The 21,564-nt window shown below is 36.4% G+C and overlaps 2 protein-coding genes across 2 annotated transcripts; both read left to right on the top strand.

The window, feature by feature from the left end:
- The first annotated feature begins 4,760 nt into the window (after window positions 1-4,760).
- On the top strand, window positions 4,761-5,255 carry LOC110783471 (uncharacterized). Its single transcript, XM_021987811.2, has one exon. The coding sequence runs from the start codon at window positions 4,761-4,763 to the stop codon at window positions 5,253-5,255; it is 495 nt and encodes a 164-aa protein (XP_021843503.2).
- Window positions 5,256-6,589: 1,334 nt separating this feature from the next.
- Window positions 6,590-7,156, top strand: LOC110783472 (uncharacterized). Its single transcript, XM_021987812.2, has one exon. It carries the CDS (start codon window positions 6,590-6,592, stop codon window positions 7,154-7,156), a length of 567 nt encoding a protein of 188 aa, XP_021843504.2.
- The last annotated feature ends 14,408 nt before the right edge of the window (window positions 7,157-21,564 follow it).

Genomic DNA, 21,564 nt, shown 5'->3' with positions numbered 1-21,564 from the left:
ACATGGTACGTATCGGAAAATATTATCGGAAATGGAAATATTGCCGGAATCAGAAATATTGCCGGAAACGGAAATATTGTCAGAATCCGAAATATTATCGGAATCGGAAAATAATTCCGGAAACGGAAATATTAAATATTTGTTCGAAACGGAAAATTAATTCCGGAATCGGAAATATTAAATGTTGTTCGTATCGGAAATGAATTCCGGAACCGGGAATTTAATCGGAAGCGCATCGTACGAATTAGCATCGGACGAGGCTTGCTAGACGAAGGCCCAGCACGAAGCCAGGCCCGCGCCCAGCAAGACGAGCGCCCAACATGGAGCTGCCACAGCCTCGCCAGGCCCAGCGCAAGGCCAGGCCTAGCAAGGCCTTGGCGCGCGCACGCTAGGCGTGCTGTTGGGCTGCGAGCAGCGACTGCTCGTGTGGGCCACAAGGCCTGCGCGGGTGGTGCGATGCTCGTGGCCTTACGATGCTCATGTTCGTAACGAATCATAATCCTATTGGAATTCGTGTATTGATTAAATCCTAATCCTAATAGATTAAGTTTATTATTTAGAGTTCAAGTTGGATTCTAATTAATAAATCCAAATCCTAGTAGGATTATAATTCATTTTTCATACCTCTATAAATAGGTGCCTAGGGTCATAATTTATAGATACAATTGAAGTATTCTAAAGGTAAGATTTTGAAGAAAAATCAGCCATACACTTGCACCTAAATAGCCGAAATTCCTAAGCAACCTTAAGGGCGATTCTAGTTGGTCAAGCTTAAGGCGGATCCGGACGTGCTGTGGACTATCTACGGAGGGACGACACTTGGAGTCCTAAAGACTTGTTCTTGTTCGGTTCGGGCGCAGCTAGGGAGGGCACGCAACAAAGTGTATGCATCTGAATTATGCTAAATGATTATGTGTGAATAATATGTTTCATGGCTTTATGGTTTTCCCGCATGATTTATGTTTTGTCATATGTATCATAACCTAACAGATTATACCCATTGATGGATCTACATATGTTGTGAATTATTTGTCAGATAAACTTGCATTGGGAGCGTCCACGTAGTATTGTATAATTATAAAAATTAGAATTAATTTTATCTTAAACTAAATTAAAATATAATAATAATATGATAAGATATATTTGTATTAATCTATAAGATAAATATCAAAAATATGTAAAATAAAGGATAAATACAAAATTGTAAGCTAATTAAATTTATATTATTAATAATAAACGTTATTTAAGAGTTTTTTTTCGGGAGTATTATGCTTCTGGAATTAAATTCCATGGTATTGACATGAATGGGATAATTTTCTTATTGGGATTGACCAAGGAGATCAACTTGCAAACTATTGCAGTACAAATATTTAAGCTCACGATGATATAATCTTGAGAGTCAACGTAACTACTGCAGTACAAATATGCCCGTTTTATTTGAACTGGCTGATTAGGTAACTCACGTACATTAATTATTTACTATGTTCCATTAAAGGAGGGCGATTGATGCAACAGATTATGGTAGATTGCACAACGAACTACAATTTAGGTCTGAAACTTGACACAACCGGGGTTGCAAGCCCACATGTGTCCATAACATTCACCGCAAACCCGAGACGGGCAGAAGTAGAAGGACAACAACAGTAAGATCGCCCCAATATCATGGCAAAAGTTCCAAAAGTGCAATCAATAATTTTAAAAAAGATTTTACTTGAATAGTTAGACGTTATTGCTATCGTATTTATTGATAATAAATGGTGATTGTAATTTCAATTCCCTTAATAATGATAAGGATTTCATTCACTTTTCAATTTTTTTTTTTTACATGGAACTTAATCCCTCTTTGGGTGATTATTTATCTATTTTTATTTGATTTTTTCTTTATTAATATTTTTAAATATAAGTCAATTTAATATCAGACTCAATGATGACGATGAACTAATTCCTTCGGTTTTCACGTTAAATGTAATACTTCTTTCAAACCGATCAAATGTGAGAGTTGTTTAAAAATATAGTTGAGTCCAAAGTGTAGCCTAAATAATGTTGTTAATCGTCATCAATTAGTGTTGTTAATTGTTAATGTTGGACTAAACTATTAAAACTAATGATGGACTCAACTATTAAAATTGTCATCAAATTAATGTTGTAAATCGTTAATGTTTGACTCAACTATTAAAAATAAACCGCTTTAATTTTCTAATAGCCTAAATCCACATTAATAGTTCCTTTTACATTGAAGGAAACTGAAAGAAAAATAAAAGGGGTCAATGGGGTAAATAAAATACGATATTCGAAAAGGAAACAATCTCTAAAGATGGGCTAAATAGAATATGGGGTGAGAAAATAAGGACATAGGGAGCCTATACTTATACAAATTATTTGAAATGATTTTTAGAGTTCACATGAATAACTAACTCGAGTTTTACCATTATTGAACTAACCATTTCATAACTCGATTTTTCTACGAGTATCTTATGCATAAACATTTAAATATTAAGAACACATTGATACTCCAACTTGAAAAGGGACTTTATTTAGCTTTCTATTACAGCTATAATTTATAAAACACCTATCTGTATACGATGATATAATTAGACAAATATGTAATTTTCATTGCAAACCCGTGCATCGCACGGGCTTCAATACTAGTTCCGGAATATTTCAGGGTTCAGTAAAACCCTAACTATTGTATCCTATATATATCCGGTACTATATGGAATAAGACACACAACCCTATTCTCTCTCTTATTCTCTCCTGTTTATTCACAACACGTTATCAGTACCAAACCCTAGCCGACTGAGCAACCGAAAAATCAAGAAAATCTAACATCTATCGTTAAGGTAAGCATCAATATTCTTCTTATCAAATTGACGAGTATTATTTTTGCTGGATTTAATTAATTATACATAAAGGAACAAACTTTTAATATACTCAAATCAAATTGACGAGTATTATTTTTGCTGGATTTAATTAATTATACATAAAGGAACAAACTTTTAATATACTCAAATCAAATTGACGAGTATTCCTCCCTACATACAGTTTGATTGTGTTTTAGTTTTCCGCAAGTTGAGTCGGTCCCTCGTACAGTCATGTTTTCGTTTAACGCAAGACCAATTTGCCGCATGTTATTGTTTTTCTCATGGGAAATCGTGAAGTTTATGTCAATTGTTTACCTTAATTTGTTTAAAGATTGTCACTTTATATGGTCTTGCGTCACTTTGTTCGTTTTTCCAAAATCTAAAGATAATTCGCAAGTTCGATCTTTACTTGTATTTATTAATAGACAATATATACTTAGTGATTGAATTGATCGATGCGCCGAGTAGTACTCGTGATGTGCTTATATGCTGATTTGCTTAATGAGTAATGGTTTTATGTCTATTACTTTTGTGATACTATAATCATTGCTATTACTTTTGTGGGCCAATTATTCAAGGATACATACCCGTATCCACCATGATTCATGATTCATTGGTTTTGTATATCTTATTATTGTTTTCTCCGCAATCCGCATTAACACGCGTTAGATGATGATGATCTCCTCTAATTTGCTTGATGTATAGATATCAAACTTTAGATGATAATTGCTTCGTATGAATTAGTCACAATCAATTGCTTTCTTGCATATCTTATGATTATTATACAGTAATTGATCCGTTTTAACTTTTAGTGTTTTGCTTGATGGGCAAAGAAATTGGTCCGCCGAAATTTTATTTTCCCGAAATATTGATCCGTTGCAACATGTGAGATACACTCATATTATAGTTTATTACGTTTTGAATTATATTTCTTTTGCAGTTGTTTCGGGGTTGAAACGATAGTAGGAGCGTCCTTGGTATCTTGAGTTCCGGTCTCGTGCGGTGCCTGCAAGATGAACTCCGGGCCAAGGGGGGTCCCCGAGGCGGAGCCTCCGACGCTCAAGTCAGTACAATTGATGTATAAAATGAGGTGTTTAGGGGAGAGAGAGTAGGGTGGCTTCTCTAGGGTTAGAGAATCCCCTTTACCTTGCCCTTTGAGGGGTATATATAGTGCCTTTGTTGGGCCTTTGAGGCCTTGTAAGGGATATTGGGCTTGAGTGGATTTTATTGGCTTTTAGGTTAAAATGGTGGGCCCATTTTAACACCCCAACAGCAGTCACTACCTTAAATGATTTATGTGTATAAATTCGATCTTTTGAAATACGGTATTGATATGGGGATATAGGTTTATTATCTAAGTTTTAATTTGGAATATTCAATTGTAGTGTAAACTATGTCGAATCTTACAAAATTTGAATTTGCGGCCCTTGATATTACTGGAAAGAACTATTTGTCTTGGGTGTTAGATGCCAAAATTCACCTAGGTGCAAAGGATCTTGGTGATACAATCAAAGAAGGAAATGAAGCAACAAGTCAAAACAAAGCTAAGGCTATGATATTTCTTCGCCATCACCTCCCACAAATCCTTTGGAATAATCTAAAGTAGAGGTATGACCACCAGAAAACTGTGATATTGCCTAAAGCTCGTTATGATTGGTTACATTTAAGACTACAAGATTTTAAGTCTGTAAGTGAATATAACTCAGCTATGTTCAGAATTATTTCACAATTGAAGTTATGTGGAGAGAAAATCACTGATGCAGAAATGTTAGAGAAAACATACTCTACCTTTCACGCAAATAACAGTCCTGCAGACACAATACCGTGAAAAGGGATTTTAGAAATATTCTGAACTTATATCTTGTCTCCTTGCGGCTGAGCAAAATAACGAGCTATTAATGAAAAATCATGAATCACGTCCGACTGGCTCTACTCCATTCCCTGAAGCGAATGTGACATCCCATAATAGGAAAGAAAAATATCGTGCCAACAATAGTGGTCGAGGACGTGGTCAAGGACGTGGTCAAGGACGTGGTAAAGGACGTGGACGTGGACGTGGAAATGGATATAGTCGAGGTCGAGGCCAAGGTGGTTCTTCCAATAAACCGTATCCCCACCAGAAGTGGGACAATAAAGATGGTAACAAACAAGAGAAAGATAAAAGCGAAAATGTGACCAATGTATGTTATCGATGTGGAGGAAAAGGTCATTGGTCTCGTACATGTCGTACACCAAAACACCTGGTTGAGCTCTATCAACAATCATTGAACCAAAAGGGAAAGAAAGTAGAAACAAATCTTGTGTACGAAGATGGCGAAGGTGACTTTGGTTGTGGCAATACAACTCACCTGGAAGTTGCTGATTTTCTCACCACCCCTGAAGGGAATAATTAATCTTTAGGGTCGTTTATGGTCATTTAAGAATAAAACTTTATTTTCTTGGATTCATGTTATTTTATTTTGGATTTTTTTTGTTTGAACTATGGTTTTATATGGCATTGTTAAATTTCAGTTATTAAGTTATTCTTATTGATATTTCATTTATTTTGAAGAACATGAATACCCCTCAACTTCAGTTAGCAATGAATGGTGAAGATTTATGCCTAGTAGACAGTGCAACTACTCATACTTCTCTTATTTGACAATGAAAGAAACTAGTGTGAGTACTATATCAGGTAGTACAAATATAATTGAAGGCTCCGGAAGAGAAAATATATTATTGCCTATGGGAACAAAATTTGAAATTATTGATGCATTATATTCTCCCAAGTCTTTATTGAGCTTTAAAGATATTCGACATAATGGATATCACGTTGAGACAATAAGTGAAGGAAATGTTGAATATCTTCACATCACGAGTATTACCCAAGGCACTAAGCATATTTTGGAGAAATTACCTGCATTCTCCACTGGTTTTGTACTACACTAAAATCAATCCAATTGAAACATATGCTACAGTAAACCAGAAGCTTATAGATAATTTCAATGTTTGGCATGACCGGTTGGGCCACCCCGGTTCAATAATGATGCGAAAAATAATTGAAAGTTCATGTGGACATTCATTGAAGAACCAGAAGATTCTTCCTAATGATTTCTCATGTGCTGCTTGCTCACGAGGCAAGTTGATAATACGACCTTCACCAGCCAAAATAAATTTTGAATCTATCAATTTTCTGGAACGTATACAAGGAGATATTTGTGGGCCAATTCACCCACCGTGTGGAACATTTAGATATTTTATGGTTTTAACTGACGCATCGAGTAGATGGTCACATGTATCCTTGTTATCAACTCGCAACCTGGCGTTTGCGAGACTACTTGCTCAGTTGATTAGATTACGAGCACATTTTCCAGACTTCCCTATGAAGGCAATTCGTTTTGATAATGCTGGTGAATTCACTTCTCAAGCCTTTGATGATTATGGCATGTCCATTGGGCTAAGTGTTGAACATCCTGTAGCACATGTTCATACACAAAATGGTCTAGCTGAATCATTAATCAAGCGTCTCCAGTTGATTTCTAGACCATTACTTATGAAGTCCAAACTCCCAATCTCTGCCTGGGGACATGCTATATTACATGCAGCAACATTAATTCGCATCAGGCCAACGAGTAATCAAAAGTTCTCCCCATCATAATTGGTTTTTGGCCAGGAACCAAATATTTCCCATCTGAAAATCTTTGGATGTGCTGTATATGTTCCAATTGCTCCACCACAGCGTTCTAAGATGGGCCCTCAAAGGAGGTTAGGAGTATATGTTGGATTTGAATCCCCATCAATAATTAAATATCTAGAGCCATCTACAGGGGGTCTATTTAAAGCTCGATTTACAGATTGTCATTTTAATGAGTTAGTCTTCCCAACATTAGGGGGAGAAAATAAACAGCCGGAGAAGGAAATCAGTTGGAATGAATTATCATTGTCTCATCTTGATCCTCGTACTAAACAATGTGAATTAGAAGTACAAAAGATAATTCATTTACAAAGCTTAGCAAATCAATTGCCAGACGCATTTACTGACCCAAATAGAGTGACTAAGTCACATATACCAGTAGTAAATGCTCCAATTAAAATTGATGTCCCAGCAGGACAATATCAAACTGCTAGTGAATCTATAGCACGCATGAAGCATGGTAGACCTATTGGTTCCAAAGATAAGAATCCTCGGAAAAGAAAAGGAGCGGCGATTGATAATGGCCAGACCGAGGAAGCAAAGAACTTTAAAGGATCTCCAGAAGAGACTTTAGACATGACGAATGAAGAAATTCAGGTACCTGATAATGAAGAGATCTGAACTAATTATGTCATGTCTGGAATAAAATGGAACCGAAATAAAATCGACGTCGATGAAATTTTTGCATGCAATGTAGCAGTTGATGTTATGGATGAAAATGAGGATCAAGAACCAAATTCTATTGAAGAGTGTACACAAAGTGATAATTGACCAAAATGGAAGGAAGCAATTGAGGCATAATTAAAATCTCTTGCAAAGAGAGAAGTATTTGGACCAGTAGTCCGTACACCTAAAGGTGTAAAACCAGTGGGACATAAATGGGTCTTTGTGCGAAAGAAGAATGAAGATGGAGAAATTGTGCGATACAAAGCACGTTTAGTTGCACAAGGATTCTAACAAAGACCTGGAATCGATTATGAAGAAACATACTCTCCTGTGGTGGACGCAACTACTTTCAGATTCCTTATCAGTCTGGCAATTAGAGAAGGACTTGATTTACGTTTAATGGATGTAGTCACAGCCTACTTATATGGGCCACTGGACAATGACATTTATATGAAATTCCCAGAAGGATATAAACTGCCAGAAGCAACAAATTCTAGTTCTCGAGAACATTACTGCATAAAATTAAATAGATCTCTTTATGGATTGAAACAATCAGGGCGTATGTGGTATAATCGCCTAAGTGAGTACTTGTTAAAGGAAGGCTATAAGATTGACCCCATCAGTCCATGCATTTTTATAAAGAGATTTGGAGCAGGATTCGTAATAATTGCAGTATATGTTGATGATTTAAACATTGTTGGGACTCCAGAAGAGATATCACATACAGTGGAATATTTGAATAAAGAATTTGAGATGAAAGATCTTGGAAAGACAAAATTTTACTTAGGGCTACAAATTAAGCACCTAAAGAATGGAATCCTTGTGCATCAAACAACATACACAGAAAATGTACTGAAAAGATTCTCCTTGGATCAAGCACATCCGCTGAGTAGCCCAATGGTTGTAAGATCACTAGATGTGGATAAAGACCCATTTCGCCCTCGAGAAAACGATGAAGAAATCCTTGGTCCTGAAGTACCATACTTAAGTGCAATAGGGGCATTGATGTACCTTTCTACTCATACATGACCTGACATATTATTTACAGTAAATTTGTTAGCAAGGTTTAGCTCATGTCCAACTCGAAGGCATTGGAATGGGATAAAACATGTACTTCGTTACCTCCAAGGAACGAAAGATATGAGATTATTCTTTTCTAACCAAACCAAAGAAGACTTAATTGGTTTTGCAGATGCAGGTTATTTGTCTGATCCCCATAATGCTCGATCACAAACAGGATATGTTTTCACATGTGGTGGTACTGCCATTTCTTGGCGTTCCATGAAGCAAACTATTGCAGCTACTTCTTCTAACCATGCAGAAATCGTAGCTATCCAAGAAGCTAGTCGTGAATGTGTATGGTTAAGGTCTGTAATTCAACATATACGAGAAGATTGTGGCATATCCACAGGGAAAGAAGCTCCAACAGTTATGTATGAAGATAATGCAGCATGCATTGCACAGCTCAATGATGGATACATCAAAGGTGATAGAACAAAGCACATTTTACCAAAATTCTTCTTCACCCATGACCTGCAGAAGAATGGTGATGTACAGGTTCTGCAGATTCGTTCAAGTGAAAATTTGGCAGACCTATTTACCAAGGCGCTTCCAACTGCTACTTTCAAGAAATTAGTTTACCAGATTGGATTGCGTCGTCTCAAAGATCTCAAGTTATGTAATCATGAGGGAGAGTAGATGCGCGCTGCACTCGTTTTCCCTTAACCATGGTTTTTCCCACTGGGTTTTCCTGGTAAGGTTTTTAATGAGGCAGCATCGTTCGCGCATTAGGAAATATTTTATTTTAAGAGAGAAATTTTATTTTTGTATAATGGACATCCAAGGGGGAGTGTTATGAAATATAATATGGATGCCCATTATACCCCCGTCAATAATTCCGGAATATTCCAGGGTTCAGTAAAACCCTAACTATTGTATCCTATATATATCCGGTACTATATGGAATAAGACACACAACCCTATTCTCTCTCTTATTCTCTCCTGTTTATTCACAACAATTTAAATATTGTTTTCCAAGTAAAGGTTATTAATCAGTTCGTAATTGGGTAAATTTTAATTTTATTAGTATTGTAGTCAAAATTATGTGCTAATGTTGGTATTTAGTGTTAAGCGGTATTACAATAAATCTTGTTATAAAGTTAAGTATTTTTTTCCCAACTAGATATCATGTTAGGTACCTACATCTGATTCGAAAAGTTTAGGTAATTGAAATACGGGTATCGGAACTTATCAGTTCAGTTCATGGATATCAATTTAGTCATCGATTACCCGATCTGATAATGCTATCGGTTCGTGCTCACCCCTATCATTTGTATTCCCTCCTTATTTTTTAGGAGTTACGTATCGTTTCTTATTAGTTGGACACAATTTGACTTTGATACTCCGTATATTCACACTGCCTCATTGGGATCTCTTATGTGATTTATAATTAAGAAAAAACATAGTTATGTAGGGTCTTATTAGATTCGTCTAAATGAATATTTTTCAAGTATTAATTTTTCGAATATTTTCCTCTTCATAATTGAAGATATTAATGTTTGAAATGGTGAAGAAGTATGTTGTTTCCGTCCCTATTTTAATAGGAGTTACATTTTCTTTTTTTAGTAACTTTTACATTAAAATTAAATACTTTGAATTACACTCAAGAGGACTCCCCAATTGTTTATTATTTCTCTTTCTCTTTTGGTCCCACACATAATCACATCATCTTTTCCTGACAATATATTTTTCACTCGGTATAAAATATTTGCAGTAAATAATTAATACATTCACTACTTGCATTATTATTATTAGAAAATCAACTCACATTTCTTAACACTTGTGTCACTCAACATGTAACTCCTAAAATATTATGGAGGGAGTATTACAGTAATACACTCTCCGCCCCTTCCTCATCTTAACGTTTGGTATCATACACGCGATTTTACAACTTTAATTAATGTGGGTAAATTTTTTATTTTTTTATTTGAACAATGCAAATTATGATTATTAATGATGTTTTCACTTTTATTCAAAATCTGACATTGGAAAAGTGAAAGAGGTTTAATGTCTCAATTGAAAAGTGCAAGAGATTTAATAGCTCAATGAATTTTATTGATCAAAATAATCCCTTTGCACGACTATTGACAGAATATTACGGGAATTTATGTTGCAATATAAAATAAAATATTTCAAACGTAAAGAAAATAGGACACCAAAAATGGAATACTGATGAATTAAAAAGTGATACTGCAAGTGCACGGTGTCTGTTGTTAGCAGATACTTAGCAAATACGGGTCGATCCCACAGGAAGACAAATTCTATTAGTTTTTTCCCAATTAATATAAACTATTTCAATAAACGATGTGTAAATTTTGGTTTATAAACTAATGAAACTAAACCAATAATATAAATGTATAATGTATCAATGAATTAAAGGTCTAGGGCATACGTTCGGTCCACCATGCTTATACCAATCAAAGAACACAAATCAATTCGACAATGAATAAATTAGACTAAATATTTAAAGTACATGTTAATCTTACGGTCGGGTCTTAAGACTTTTAATCCAACATATACAGTACATTCGCTAACATAATCAGAATTGCCAATTACACCAAGCCTCTAAAAATAAGATCTTTCGAGTCTCATTCCTATTAGCTAGATAATCAATCCATGATATTAATTAGCCAATTACATGAATCAACAATTAAGAACAAATCAATTGGAATTAATCAAGCATAATCTATACATTAACAAACTTTAATGTATAAAAATCATGGTATAAACATGGCTTCCCTCACTTAGCCCTAGAAAATGACTACTCGCTCATAATTAAATATCAAACATGAATGAAATAATAAACATGAGTTTCATAATCAAATGACAAATTAATCTAAGGAACGAAAACAATAGTAATGAATTAAAAGAAAAAAATTATAAAATTACCTCTAGATTGATGAATTAAATAAAGGAAAAAGCTAGGGTTCAACAATGAAAAGAGAGAAAAAAAACTAGCGTGAAAGAGAATTCTAAGCAAAATAAAACATGCGGGAAATAAATTAATTCCCTTTAAATATTTATATGATCCCTAAATTGTAATCAAAATAGAAAATAATAGTAATTACATAGGTTATGATTTAATTGGACGGTCACGAAAACGAAAGCACGCGCGGAAATCAGTTGGGTGTAGAAACCAACGGGCCCGCTGGTCGGTCGCTGATTTTCGCGCCCAAGGAGAAGAGTAGGGCCAGCAATGTGGGCTATGGGCGCATCGGATAGTCGAGTCATCTTTGTTTATGCAACTCTTGTTCTACAATGCCCTAGGGACATGCGACCTATCGTTGAAAATCTCTTTAAGCCTAATTTCTAGCCCAATGAAAATCGTCTCATTCCGATATGTATAACTTGAGATATCATCAAAAGAGTGAATTCTTGTCCGTTTTAATGCTTAGAAAAATAACGTTTAGCTTCGTTGTTGACTCAAAATTATCCCCAGAGACATGTAATGATTCTCGAGTCAACATCTCATCCATTCATCATCCAAATCAACTCTAGACACTCCGAAAGCATCCAAATGACCGTAAAATCACCTGAAATATTATAGAAAACACAAATGGGGCGTAATAGAGTACGATAAGACAATTTATGCAAATGTGACACTAAATTCAACTAAATGAGACGAATGCCTAGAAATGTAACCTAAGTCCGCCTAAAATACCCTATATAAATATGATTCATCGAATTCCCCCAAGCTAGACTGTTGCTTGTCCCAAAGAAACACTAAACTAAAGATAGAGAAACAAGACGCACATGACTTTCATAAAACCATGGTAAGACCAACCCAACTCTCGAGCAAACAATCAAAAGAGTTATTGAGACAAAAATCTAGCTCAGATACAAATAGAACCACAAAGCCTCATGATCCACAATTGAAACAACCAAACTTAACCACAAACTGTTCTCTATCAAGCTAGTCGTCGTCGCATACCTTGTAGAATATAAATATATAATGCAACATGGGGTAAGATGACAATAGAAAGAAAAAAATTTCACTCAATTACAAAACAAACATGCCAATCAAGAGGTCTTTATAATAATCTTGTAATTTGGCTAGGTAAAAAGAAAAGGTAGGATATGATTTGGGAACAAGTGAGAGTAAGGTCCAACTTGGGGAGCAAAGGTGAACTATACGTGTCGGCATGATAATACCGAAAATCCAACTCCATCGAACCATGAAACCCAAACAATCAACCAAGTTATAACCAATGGGAAGAACATAATATAATGCCAATGATCTTTCTTCAATCCCCTTTCCTTGCCTTCAAACTATTATACAAAATGAATAACATATAATTTTTTTTTGAATATTTTTTTCTTTGATTTTTTTTTAATTTTTTTTCTATATTTTTTTTTTCTAATATGAAATAAAATGATGAAAACGAAAGTATAAAAATAAATACTAATGCTAAATGTTACAAGCTTGGGTGCCAACAATAATAAACACCATTTTCGAACCACAAATCCAAACATAGCCTCGAACCACGAACTATTGGCTTAGTGTGCCAATCAATCAACATCAATGAAACCATTATGAACACCGAAGCTCCCCCAAGTTAGACTCGGGACAAGTAACCAACGGGGCTAATAGGGCTCAATTTTGTGGAGTTAAAAGAATAAACGGATAGGCTACAACATGGGTATGAAAGGCAAGAACTGATGTTTCTGAAGGCTTCCTAAGAAAATGGCCTCTGTTATACGCAGCATGCGTGAGTTGCAACTTAACTACTAATGAATCTCAAGCCAAAATCATACGGCAACAAGTCACATCAACCATACAAACACATAGTAAGGTGACCTACAAGATAATTGGCTAGCTATTCTTGACACGAGACCAACATCTTACCACATACCATTCAATTGGTTCACACAATGCCAAGAAGTTATCAATATGTAGCACAACCGAGTGAATTTCAGAATCATAACTAAGTTCAAAAGAAGCTCAAGAGAGTCAAATAAAGCCCGGACATGGTTTGAAAGTCAAGTGCACAATGCAGGGTATAAAGACATAGGAATGCAAGAGAAACTGAAACTAAATTGAACAATAACACTATGAAAGCAGTACATTTTTTTGTTGCACGCAAACTCCCACCCTAATGGATGGTACAAAGAGTACAACACCTAAAAAAACAATAAACTATACTAGTAAGAAATAAAGATAGATATCCCTCCCCCAAGCTAAACAAAACACAGTGCCCTCACTGTGAAAATAGCCCAAAATAACTCAAACAAGGGAGAGAGATGGAAAGCACTCACTCGTGATGATCGTCTGCCAAGTATAACTCGGGAGGACTGTCAACAGTAGAAGCGGGGTGGCCAGAAGCTTCAAACTGGCGACGCAAAGACCCAATCTCCATGGATGTGGTGGATTTTGGATGAGAGCTAGTTGGTTTAGTTGGTTTCATGATGCAACGACCACAATTTAAAATACTCCAATCAACCAAGACGGTGCATACTTCAAGATTCCACGATCAATCCCAACAAGCAATCCAAGCAATAACAATATTCTCTCATTGCCAATAATTCAAACCCAACAACCAACGAGCGTTAACCAATCTCAACAAACAATTCATATAATATTCACCAACAACGACAACAATTCGAATTCAACAACCAATATTGATACCAAAATTCCAATTTTCTTTTCAAATTATAATTCAAGTAATAAAGTTTAGGAAGATTTAAATTTTAATACCTCTTTTTGCACCACCAAGACCAGAATTTGGTTGCAAACGCACGTGAATACCGCAAACGAGCCCCAATACTACGCAATTTACCAATGCCCACAAAGAATCAAGAACAGGCCCGGTGGTGGCCCTGTGCATCCTCGTCAACAACACAGGGCCACCCAAAAAAAGAGGGCCCATTTTCGTAGCCCAACACACATATTATAAAAAAGTTAAAAAAAATTAAATGAATCCCTGCGAATCAGCGTTTCATTTCCTTTCTCGATAATTAAAGCCTCATTCATCTCTCCACACTTTCCTCTCTCATGAATTCAAGGCTCCATTCATCTCCCCTAAATTACTCCTTAGTTCCAATATTTTCCCAATTCCAAAATCTTACTTTAAATCTTTCCATATTTTAATCAACAATTTTTAGTAGACACTCTTAATTCAACGGAAGAATCGAAAAATTCATCTGATGAGTTCATCAGATATTCAATTCAATGGAAGAAAAAAAAAATGGTTATCATGGAACCGATTTTTTTCGCAAATTACCACCTACTTTCAAATCAAATCAGATTTGGGTTTCTCTAATTTATTATTGCAATTCTCCAATTCCAATTTTAAATTGATATTTTAGATCCTCTATTTTTCTTAGAATTGGAAAGGAGTGAGATTTGGGGATGTGTCTAAAATAAAGAACAAGAATCCTAGAGGCCAAGGTAATTTCTTAATTTCGTTTTTTAGATGGTGGTAATTTCCTTTTAATTATAATTTTATAATTTTATGGTTGTATTTTTTTATTTTTTTTTAATTACATGCTTGCCAGGCTTTTTTTTCACACAATAACAAAAATGGAGAAAAAAATACGGGGTAGCTAATTAACAATCTTGTAGTTATGTTGATTTTATGATCTTCACTTCCTCGTTAAGATTGATAAAAGGTGTTTGGGTCACAAAGGCGTGCATAGTCAGATTAAGGAGGATCCTAGAGTGAGAGAGGGTGTTTAGAGTTCTAGAGAGAGAAAGGCGTACAAGGGAACTCCATAGACTTTAAAACCAGTTAACAAATCCCAATTTAAGAATTAACTGGTTTCAAATTGGGTTTTAAATTGGGGTTATGTGTTAACTGGTTTTAAATTGGAATTACTCGTTTGGGTCACAAAGGCGTGCAACCAGATATTCTTAATTATCAGTTTATGAATTATTGATGTAATGATTTATTAATTTTATTGTTATAATTTTCTATTATTTTTGTTATGGTAATTCCGAGAATGGCACTTTTTAAGTAGAAAAGATTGATAATAACTTGAGTTGTATTGAGATGGTTTTTAAATAAAGTTTGTTTATTTTTTTTGTTTAAATTTGTAATAAAAAATTGTAATTCCCGTATAGTAATATTTTTATAATCGCACTTTTTTTAATATTAGGGCCCCATTTTTTAGATTTGAACAAGATTAGACACAGGGCCTCTAAAATGTTTAAGACGACCTTGATCAAGAAACCAAAATTGAATTCAAAAGTTAGGGTTTTAAATTCATGAACAAAACAATAGGGAAGGTGGAAGATTTGAGAGGCAGAGGGGGAGGGAAAAGGTGGCGGGCGGTGGTACCCCGACCACCGTGGTGCATTGGTCGGCTGGCTGGCGGCGAATGCGATGGTGGTTGCGTAACTACTGTTGCGTAAATGCAGTTACGCGGGTAAGTGAGGGCGGGCGGAAAGGGACGGTGGTGCACCGACCGTGTAGGTGGTGGTTCGGCGCCGACGTAGCGGTTGTTGGTGGTGCAGTGGAGTGATGGCCAGGGAAAAGGGTATCGTGGGTGAGGGAGGAGGTTGGGACGTTACTCGTCGTGGGTGAAGAAAGGTGGAGAGTAATTTTTTTTTTTAAATATGGGTGGGCGGCAAATCTAGCGCGGCCGCTGGATGGCCAGCGGGTAGGGCAGGAGCTGCAACTTGCGAGGGGAAAACGGCTAGCGAGCCCGCTGGCTAGGCGTTGGTTTATGCGCGCACAAACGAGCATCGACCAGCTAGCCCGTTAGGTGGGGGCTGGCTTTCGGCTCAACATAAGGGACTGAGCCAGCGAGGGCGCTGGTTTACTTGTGTATTGGAGCGAGCTGCAATCATCGTGGCTCGGTAGAACTTTTCGATGAATTAACTTGATCTTACACCTATAATCCTAAAAAAATAATTCAAGCACTACTAAACTTAAAAGCTAATATTGTTAGTAAAATAAAATTAAACAAAAATAAATAAATAAATACGATTAACGAAAGAAATTACAAACGAGAAAATTAATCTAAAAATAAAATAAAATATGAATTCAAGTGAACCCAAAATAAAATATTTTTGTTGTTTCTAATATTTTTTTCAATAAATTAACCAAATAAAAATAAAATACTAAATTAAATAAATGAAAAAATTGAAATGAGGGAAAGTTAGAAATCGGGGAGGCATAAGCGCTCGTTTTAAGTCATTAGCTTGACTCCAAACCTCAAAGATCAAGTGTTGATGGCTGGATCAAAGAGATAGATCGTCTCCAATTTTCCAATAAACACTCCTTCAGTGCATAGCTCCAAACGTTGGCCGTTCACTTTGAACTTGGTGCCATTTTCACTAGCAACCTCAATAGCACCATGTTCTTTGACTTAGGTGACAATAAAAGGCCCAGACCATCTAGACTTAATCTTTCCTAGAAAAAGTTGTAGTCGTGAATTGTAAAGCAAGACCTTGTCACCAATGTTGAACTCTCTTTTTTGGATCATCTTATCATGGGACTTCTTCGCTTGCTCTTTGTAGAGCCTATGATTCTCGTAAGCTTCAAACTGAAATTCATATAGCTCATTAAATTGAAGAAGTCTCCCTTCACCAGCCGCTTCTGAATCCATATTGATCCCCTTGACGGCCCAATTAGAGAGATATTTGAAGGAAATAATACCCTTGGTCCAAGTATGCATTTAATGCTAAGTCTAATAAATGCGGTTCAGTATTAATTAAACAAGTTAATAATTCAGTGAGATCAAGTGAGCTGAATGCCTAGCTAGAGGCCGCTTCAGTTCAAGTGGAATTAATAATATTAATCCACAACTCACTCTTGACTGAACCTGTAGGGTCACACAAATAGTACGTGAACGGATCAAGTATTTAAGTGAATATGTTATTCATTAAATACTCTATTTATGAACATTAGAAAACGACGGATCTCGGTTCCAGTGGGAGCCGAAATCGTCAAAAGGCAAAATATAGAATGCTCCGGAAATGATGATATTGCCGGAAACGGAAATATGGATCATGACGGAAATATTAATATTATCCAAGTCGTAGATGTTGCCGGAAACGGAAATATGGTTCGTATCGAAAAATATTATTGGAAATAGAAATATTGCCGGAATAGGAAATATTGCCGAAAACGGAATATTGCCGGAATCGGAAATATTGTCGGAATCGAAAATAAATTCCGGAATAAAAAATATTAAATATTTGTTCGAATCGGAAATAAATTCCGGAATCAGAAATGTTAAATATTTGTTCGAATCGGAAATGAATTCCGGAATCGGAAAACAAATCGAAAGCGCGACGTGCGAACGAACGAGCTTGCGAGACGCAAGGCCCAGCGCAAGCGCCAGACATAGCACCAAGCAAGCCCGCGCACGGAGCAGCAAGCAAAGGGCCGAGCAGCAGCACCCAACAAGTGGGCTGCGTGTTGCTTGCTGCCAACGCCCAGCGCACATGGGCCGAGCAAAGCAGTAGCGCCCACTCGTGGGCTGCGGGCTGCGGGGCTGCGTACTACACGACCAAAGAAACGTGGCCTCAAGGCCACACGTGCAAAGCCTTGGCCGGCTAGGATTGCTTGCTTGTCAAGTAATCGTGTTTTCCTAATTCTACTGAAATTAGATGTTTTAGTTAAATCTGAAATATTAGTATTTGATTAAACCTAAAATACTAATATTATTAATTACTAGAATCCTAATGGATTTAGTTAATCGATTCCTAGTAGAATTCAAACTCCTTTATTTCCACCCTATAAATATGTGGATCATGATCACGATTTGTAAAGAAATTCAATATACTATTCTATCATATTAGATTCAAGAGAGAATTTAATACTTGCCTAATATTATTGTGAATTTCCCGAGTGCACATAAAATCTTAGAGAATATTCTACTTAGTTGAATCTAAGGCAGATCCAAACGTGTTGTGGACTATCGACGAAGGGGCGAAATTTGGAGTCCTATACTTGTTCTTGTTCGGTTCGGGAGCAGCTAGGGAAGGCACACATCACATTGTATGTATTCTAATTATGCTAATTGACTATGTGGCAATTAATTTGGATTCCTAGCTTTATGGTTTTTCCGCATGTATTATATTGTTTATATTATTAATAACCCTACAGTGGTATCAGAGCCTCTAATTAATTCCATAATCAATTATAGTTAACATGGATTAAATTTTACAAATTTGCAATGAATTAAAGGGGTAATTAATTTTGTGTATGTAATTAATTGCAAATTCGTGCGATTATTTGATTATATGTTCGCAGGATTTTTCGGCAGTTTTGTCAACAATGGTCGGAATCTTTTGTTTTTTTAGTGAATTTCGCAAGTAAACGACGTTTTAAAATTTTGACAAAAATCGAAGATTTGACGCCGAACCCAGAATTCCCAAATTCGAAGCCTAACTATGACTTTTTGCAGGTTTATTTTTTCCAATGCAAAATTTGTAATTTTTATGATGTTAAATTAAATATTAGCGAATCTTGTATGTAAATCTTGAATCTATGATTGACCTATTGTATATGTTTAACAATTTTAAAGCCTAATCTGGTTAATTATACAACCTAATTTGTAATTGTAATTAATTTGTTGAATTTCAAATAATTTAGAATTTGTTTTGAATTTCATAATTAATTGACAATTTAATTAGGATCCTATGATTAAAAACCACCATAAAATTTGTTAAAATTGTAAAGTTTTAAAATTTTATGACCTAGATTTTAATCCCTAAAAATAAATGTAATCGGAAATTAATTTGAATAGTAAACTTTTGATTTTTCGTCTAAATTTAGTGAAATTAATATGATTTATTAATTTCTCGTTAAATTTAAAATATAAAATTAATAATTTTTATAAAACCGATCACCAATCTTGCACGCACGAAGCAATGGATACTAAGTGTTACCCTTCAGGGGTATTGCATAGTGCGGACATGCGACGACGAGCAAGGGAGCTCGTCGCCCATGCGGTACGAAGCAATGAGCAAACAAGGCATGCGCGGCAGGTTAGGCCCTGTGCCGTGTGTGCTGTGCTGGTGGTTGAGAAAATTGGGCGACAATGCATCGTAGCGCAAGGCACGAGGCAAGGCAACAGCAAACGAGCAAGGCGCGCAACAAGCAAGGCAGTAGGCACAACACGAGGCTGGTGCGCTGCTTTGGTGCATCACTCGGCCAGCAGCTATGCGGGTGGGCGCTGCCTTGTGCACGCGGCCCATGGGCGCTGCGGAGTTGGTGCTTGGGCGAGGCATGGGCTTCGGCCTATGGCCTTGCCTTGGTGCTTTTTGTTTATGTTTCGGTTGAAAATGATTTTAATTAAATTAAATTTCGTAATTTAATTTTTTCTCAGAATTTAATTTTGATTAACTTAGTTATGATAAATTATTTTTTACTAATTATTTTACTAAAATTAAAACCTTGATAAAATTTAAATTAATTAATTTTAATCAACTAAAACGTAAGGAGAGCGCTTTCTTTTTCCTCAAGTTTTCTCTCGGCGCATGAGGTCTGTCGTGCTCCGAAGCCATGGCGAAGAAAACTGGAGGTAAATTGCGAAGCAATAATCATGGAAATTCGAAGAAGAAACCTCGTGGCCCTTCGTCCGATTCTCAATCACTCAGAACTCGTCCCATTGATGAAGTTTTGGGAGTGGAGGCATTGGATTTTGGATTGGAGAATGAAATTTTGACGCCGAAATCTGGATTAAAACACTTGCAGTTACGATCGGAAGTAAGGCACTCATTCAATGAATGGATGCAGGAAATTCACAAATCGGCCTCAGTTGTTCGTAATCCTCAAACCAGAGCAAATGTAGACATTGGTATGGTCTCTGTTCCCATTTTACAGCAATTCAATGAATCTAGTGTTCATGATAGTTTGGATAATGATGAATCTAGTGATCATGATAGTTCTGCTAATGAATCGAAGGATTTGAATGTTCAAACTGATAGTCCGGTTCAGATTGAATTGGATGATATTCAGGAGGAGGTGGAATTCTGGAATTCATCTGTGATTTGCTATATTATAGGGGCAAATCCACCTGCTCATGTCATGGATGGTTTTGTTAGGCGTATTTGGAGAAAATTTAATGTGGACAAGGTGATTATGGTGAAAAAAGGGATTTATCTAGTTCGTTTTCTCACCATGGACATGAGGGACAAGGTTCTGCTTGGCCATCATTTTTTTGATAGCAAACCAGTTATTGTTAAACCTTGGAGTGTAGAGATGGATATTGAGAAAGAGGAAGTCAAATCTGTTCCAATATGGGTTCAAATGCAGTTGAACTTTAAATATTGGGGTGAGAAATCTTTGTTCAAGATTGTGCATCAGTTTGGGAAGCCTATTAAGAGGGATGCTGCAACAGTAAATAGGGATAAATTGCAATTTGCTAGAGTATTGGTGGATATGCCTCTTACACAGGACTTGCCTTCTCATACTGACTTCATGGATGAACATGGAGTTTTGACCAAAGTGGCACTCACTTTTGAGTGGAACCCTATCACTTGTGGCAAATGTAAGAAGATGGGACATAGAACTGATGAATGTAGGTCAGGTTCCAAGAGAGTTTGGGTACAGAAACAGGTGGTGGTGCCATCTGTGGAAGCCCCAATTGAGGTGGATCAGGAAGGCTTTCAAAGAGCACTTAGGCCAATTAGAGTGAGGTCTAATGACCCTAAACCTACTCAGCTTAATAATACTTTTCAACTCTTGAACACTGAACAAGGGGGAGATGATGCTAATGAGCAAAATGTAGTAGTTGTGGGTGGTTCTGGAGAAAAGATAGGGGGGAGTGTAGGGAGGGGGAACCCTCCATCCTCTTATGGATAGAGTCCTCTTTTGGAATGTCAGAGGTCTCAATCTAATCCAGAAACAAGATATTGTGAGGCAACTCATTCACAAGTATCATGTTGGATTGGTTGGGCTTCTGGAGCACAAGGTAAAGACTGCCAATCTAGGTAAGCTTTACCAGAGAATGTTTAGTACTTGGTGTTTTACAAGCAATGCTAGCTACCATGATGGAGGGAGGATCATTGTGGCATGGAATCCCAATAGTTTCATAGTGAACATTATTGCTGTAACCAGTCAATTTGTTCACTGTTCTGTTACTCCAGTGGGAAGTACAACTAAATTTTTATGTACTTTCATATATGCATTCAATGAAAAGAATGCTAGAGAGGAGTTGTGGAGAGATTTGAGGCACCTGAATACTCATGATCCATGGGTGCTATGTGGGGATTTCAACTGTGTCATGGCTTTGGATGAAAGAATTGGTGCTCCAGTGAGGACTAGTGAGATCACTTCTATGTGTGATTGTATGCAGTATTGTGGCATGGAGGATGTTAAGAGTGTAGGCAATTTGTACACTTGGAACAA

The sequence above is a fragment of the Spinacia oleracea genome, chromosome 3 (genome assembly GCF_020520425.1).
Source record: "Spinacia oleracea cultivar Varoflay chromosome 3, BTI_SOV_V1, whole genome shotgun sequence".
Classification (NCBI taxonomy): domain Eukaryota; kingdom Viridiplantae; phylum Streptophyta; class Magnoliopsida; order Caryophyllales; family Amaranthaceae; genus Spinacia; species Spinacia oleracea.
This window is presented reverse-complemented; position numbering and strand designations above follow the sequence as displayed.

What these genes read in the sequence shown, in the direction of transcription:
- LOC110783471 (XM_021987811.2), top strand. Translation starts at nt 4,761, where the DNA reads ATGAAAAATCATGAATCACGTCCGACTGGCTCTACTCCATTCCCTGAA.
- LOC110783472 (XM_021987812.2), top strand. Translation starts at nt 6,590, where the DNA reads ATGGGCCCTCAAAGGAGGTTAGGAGTATATGTTGGATTTGAATCCCCA.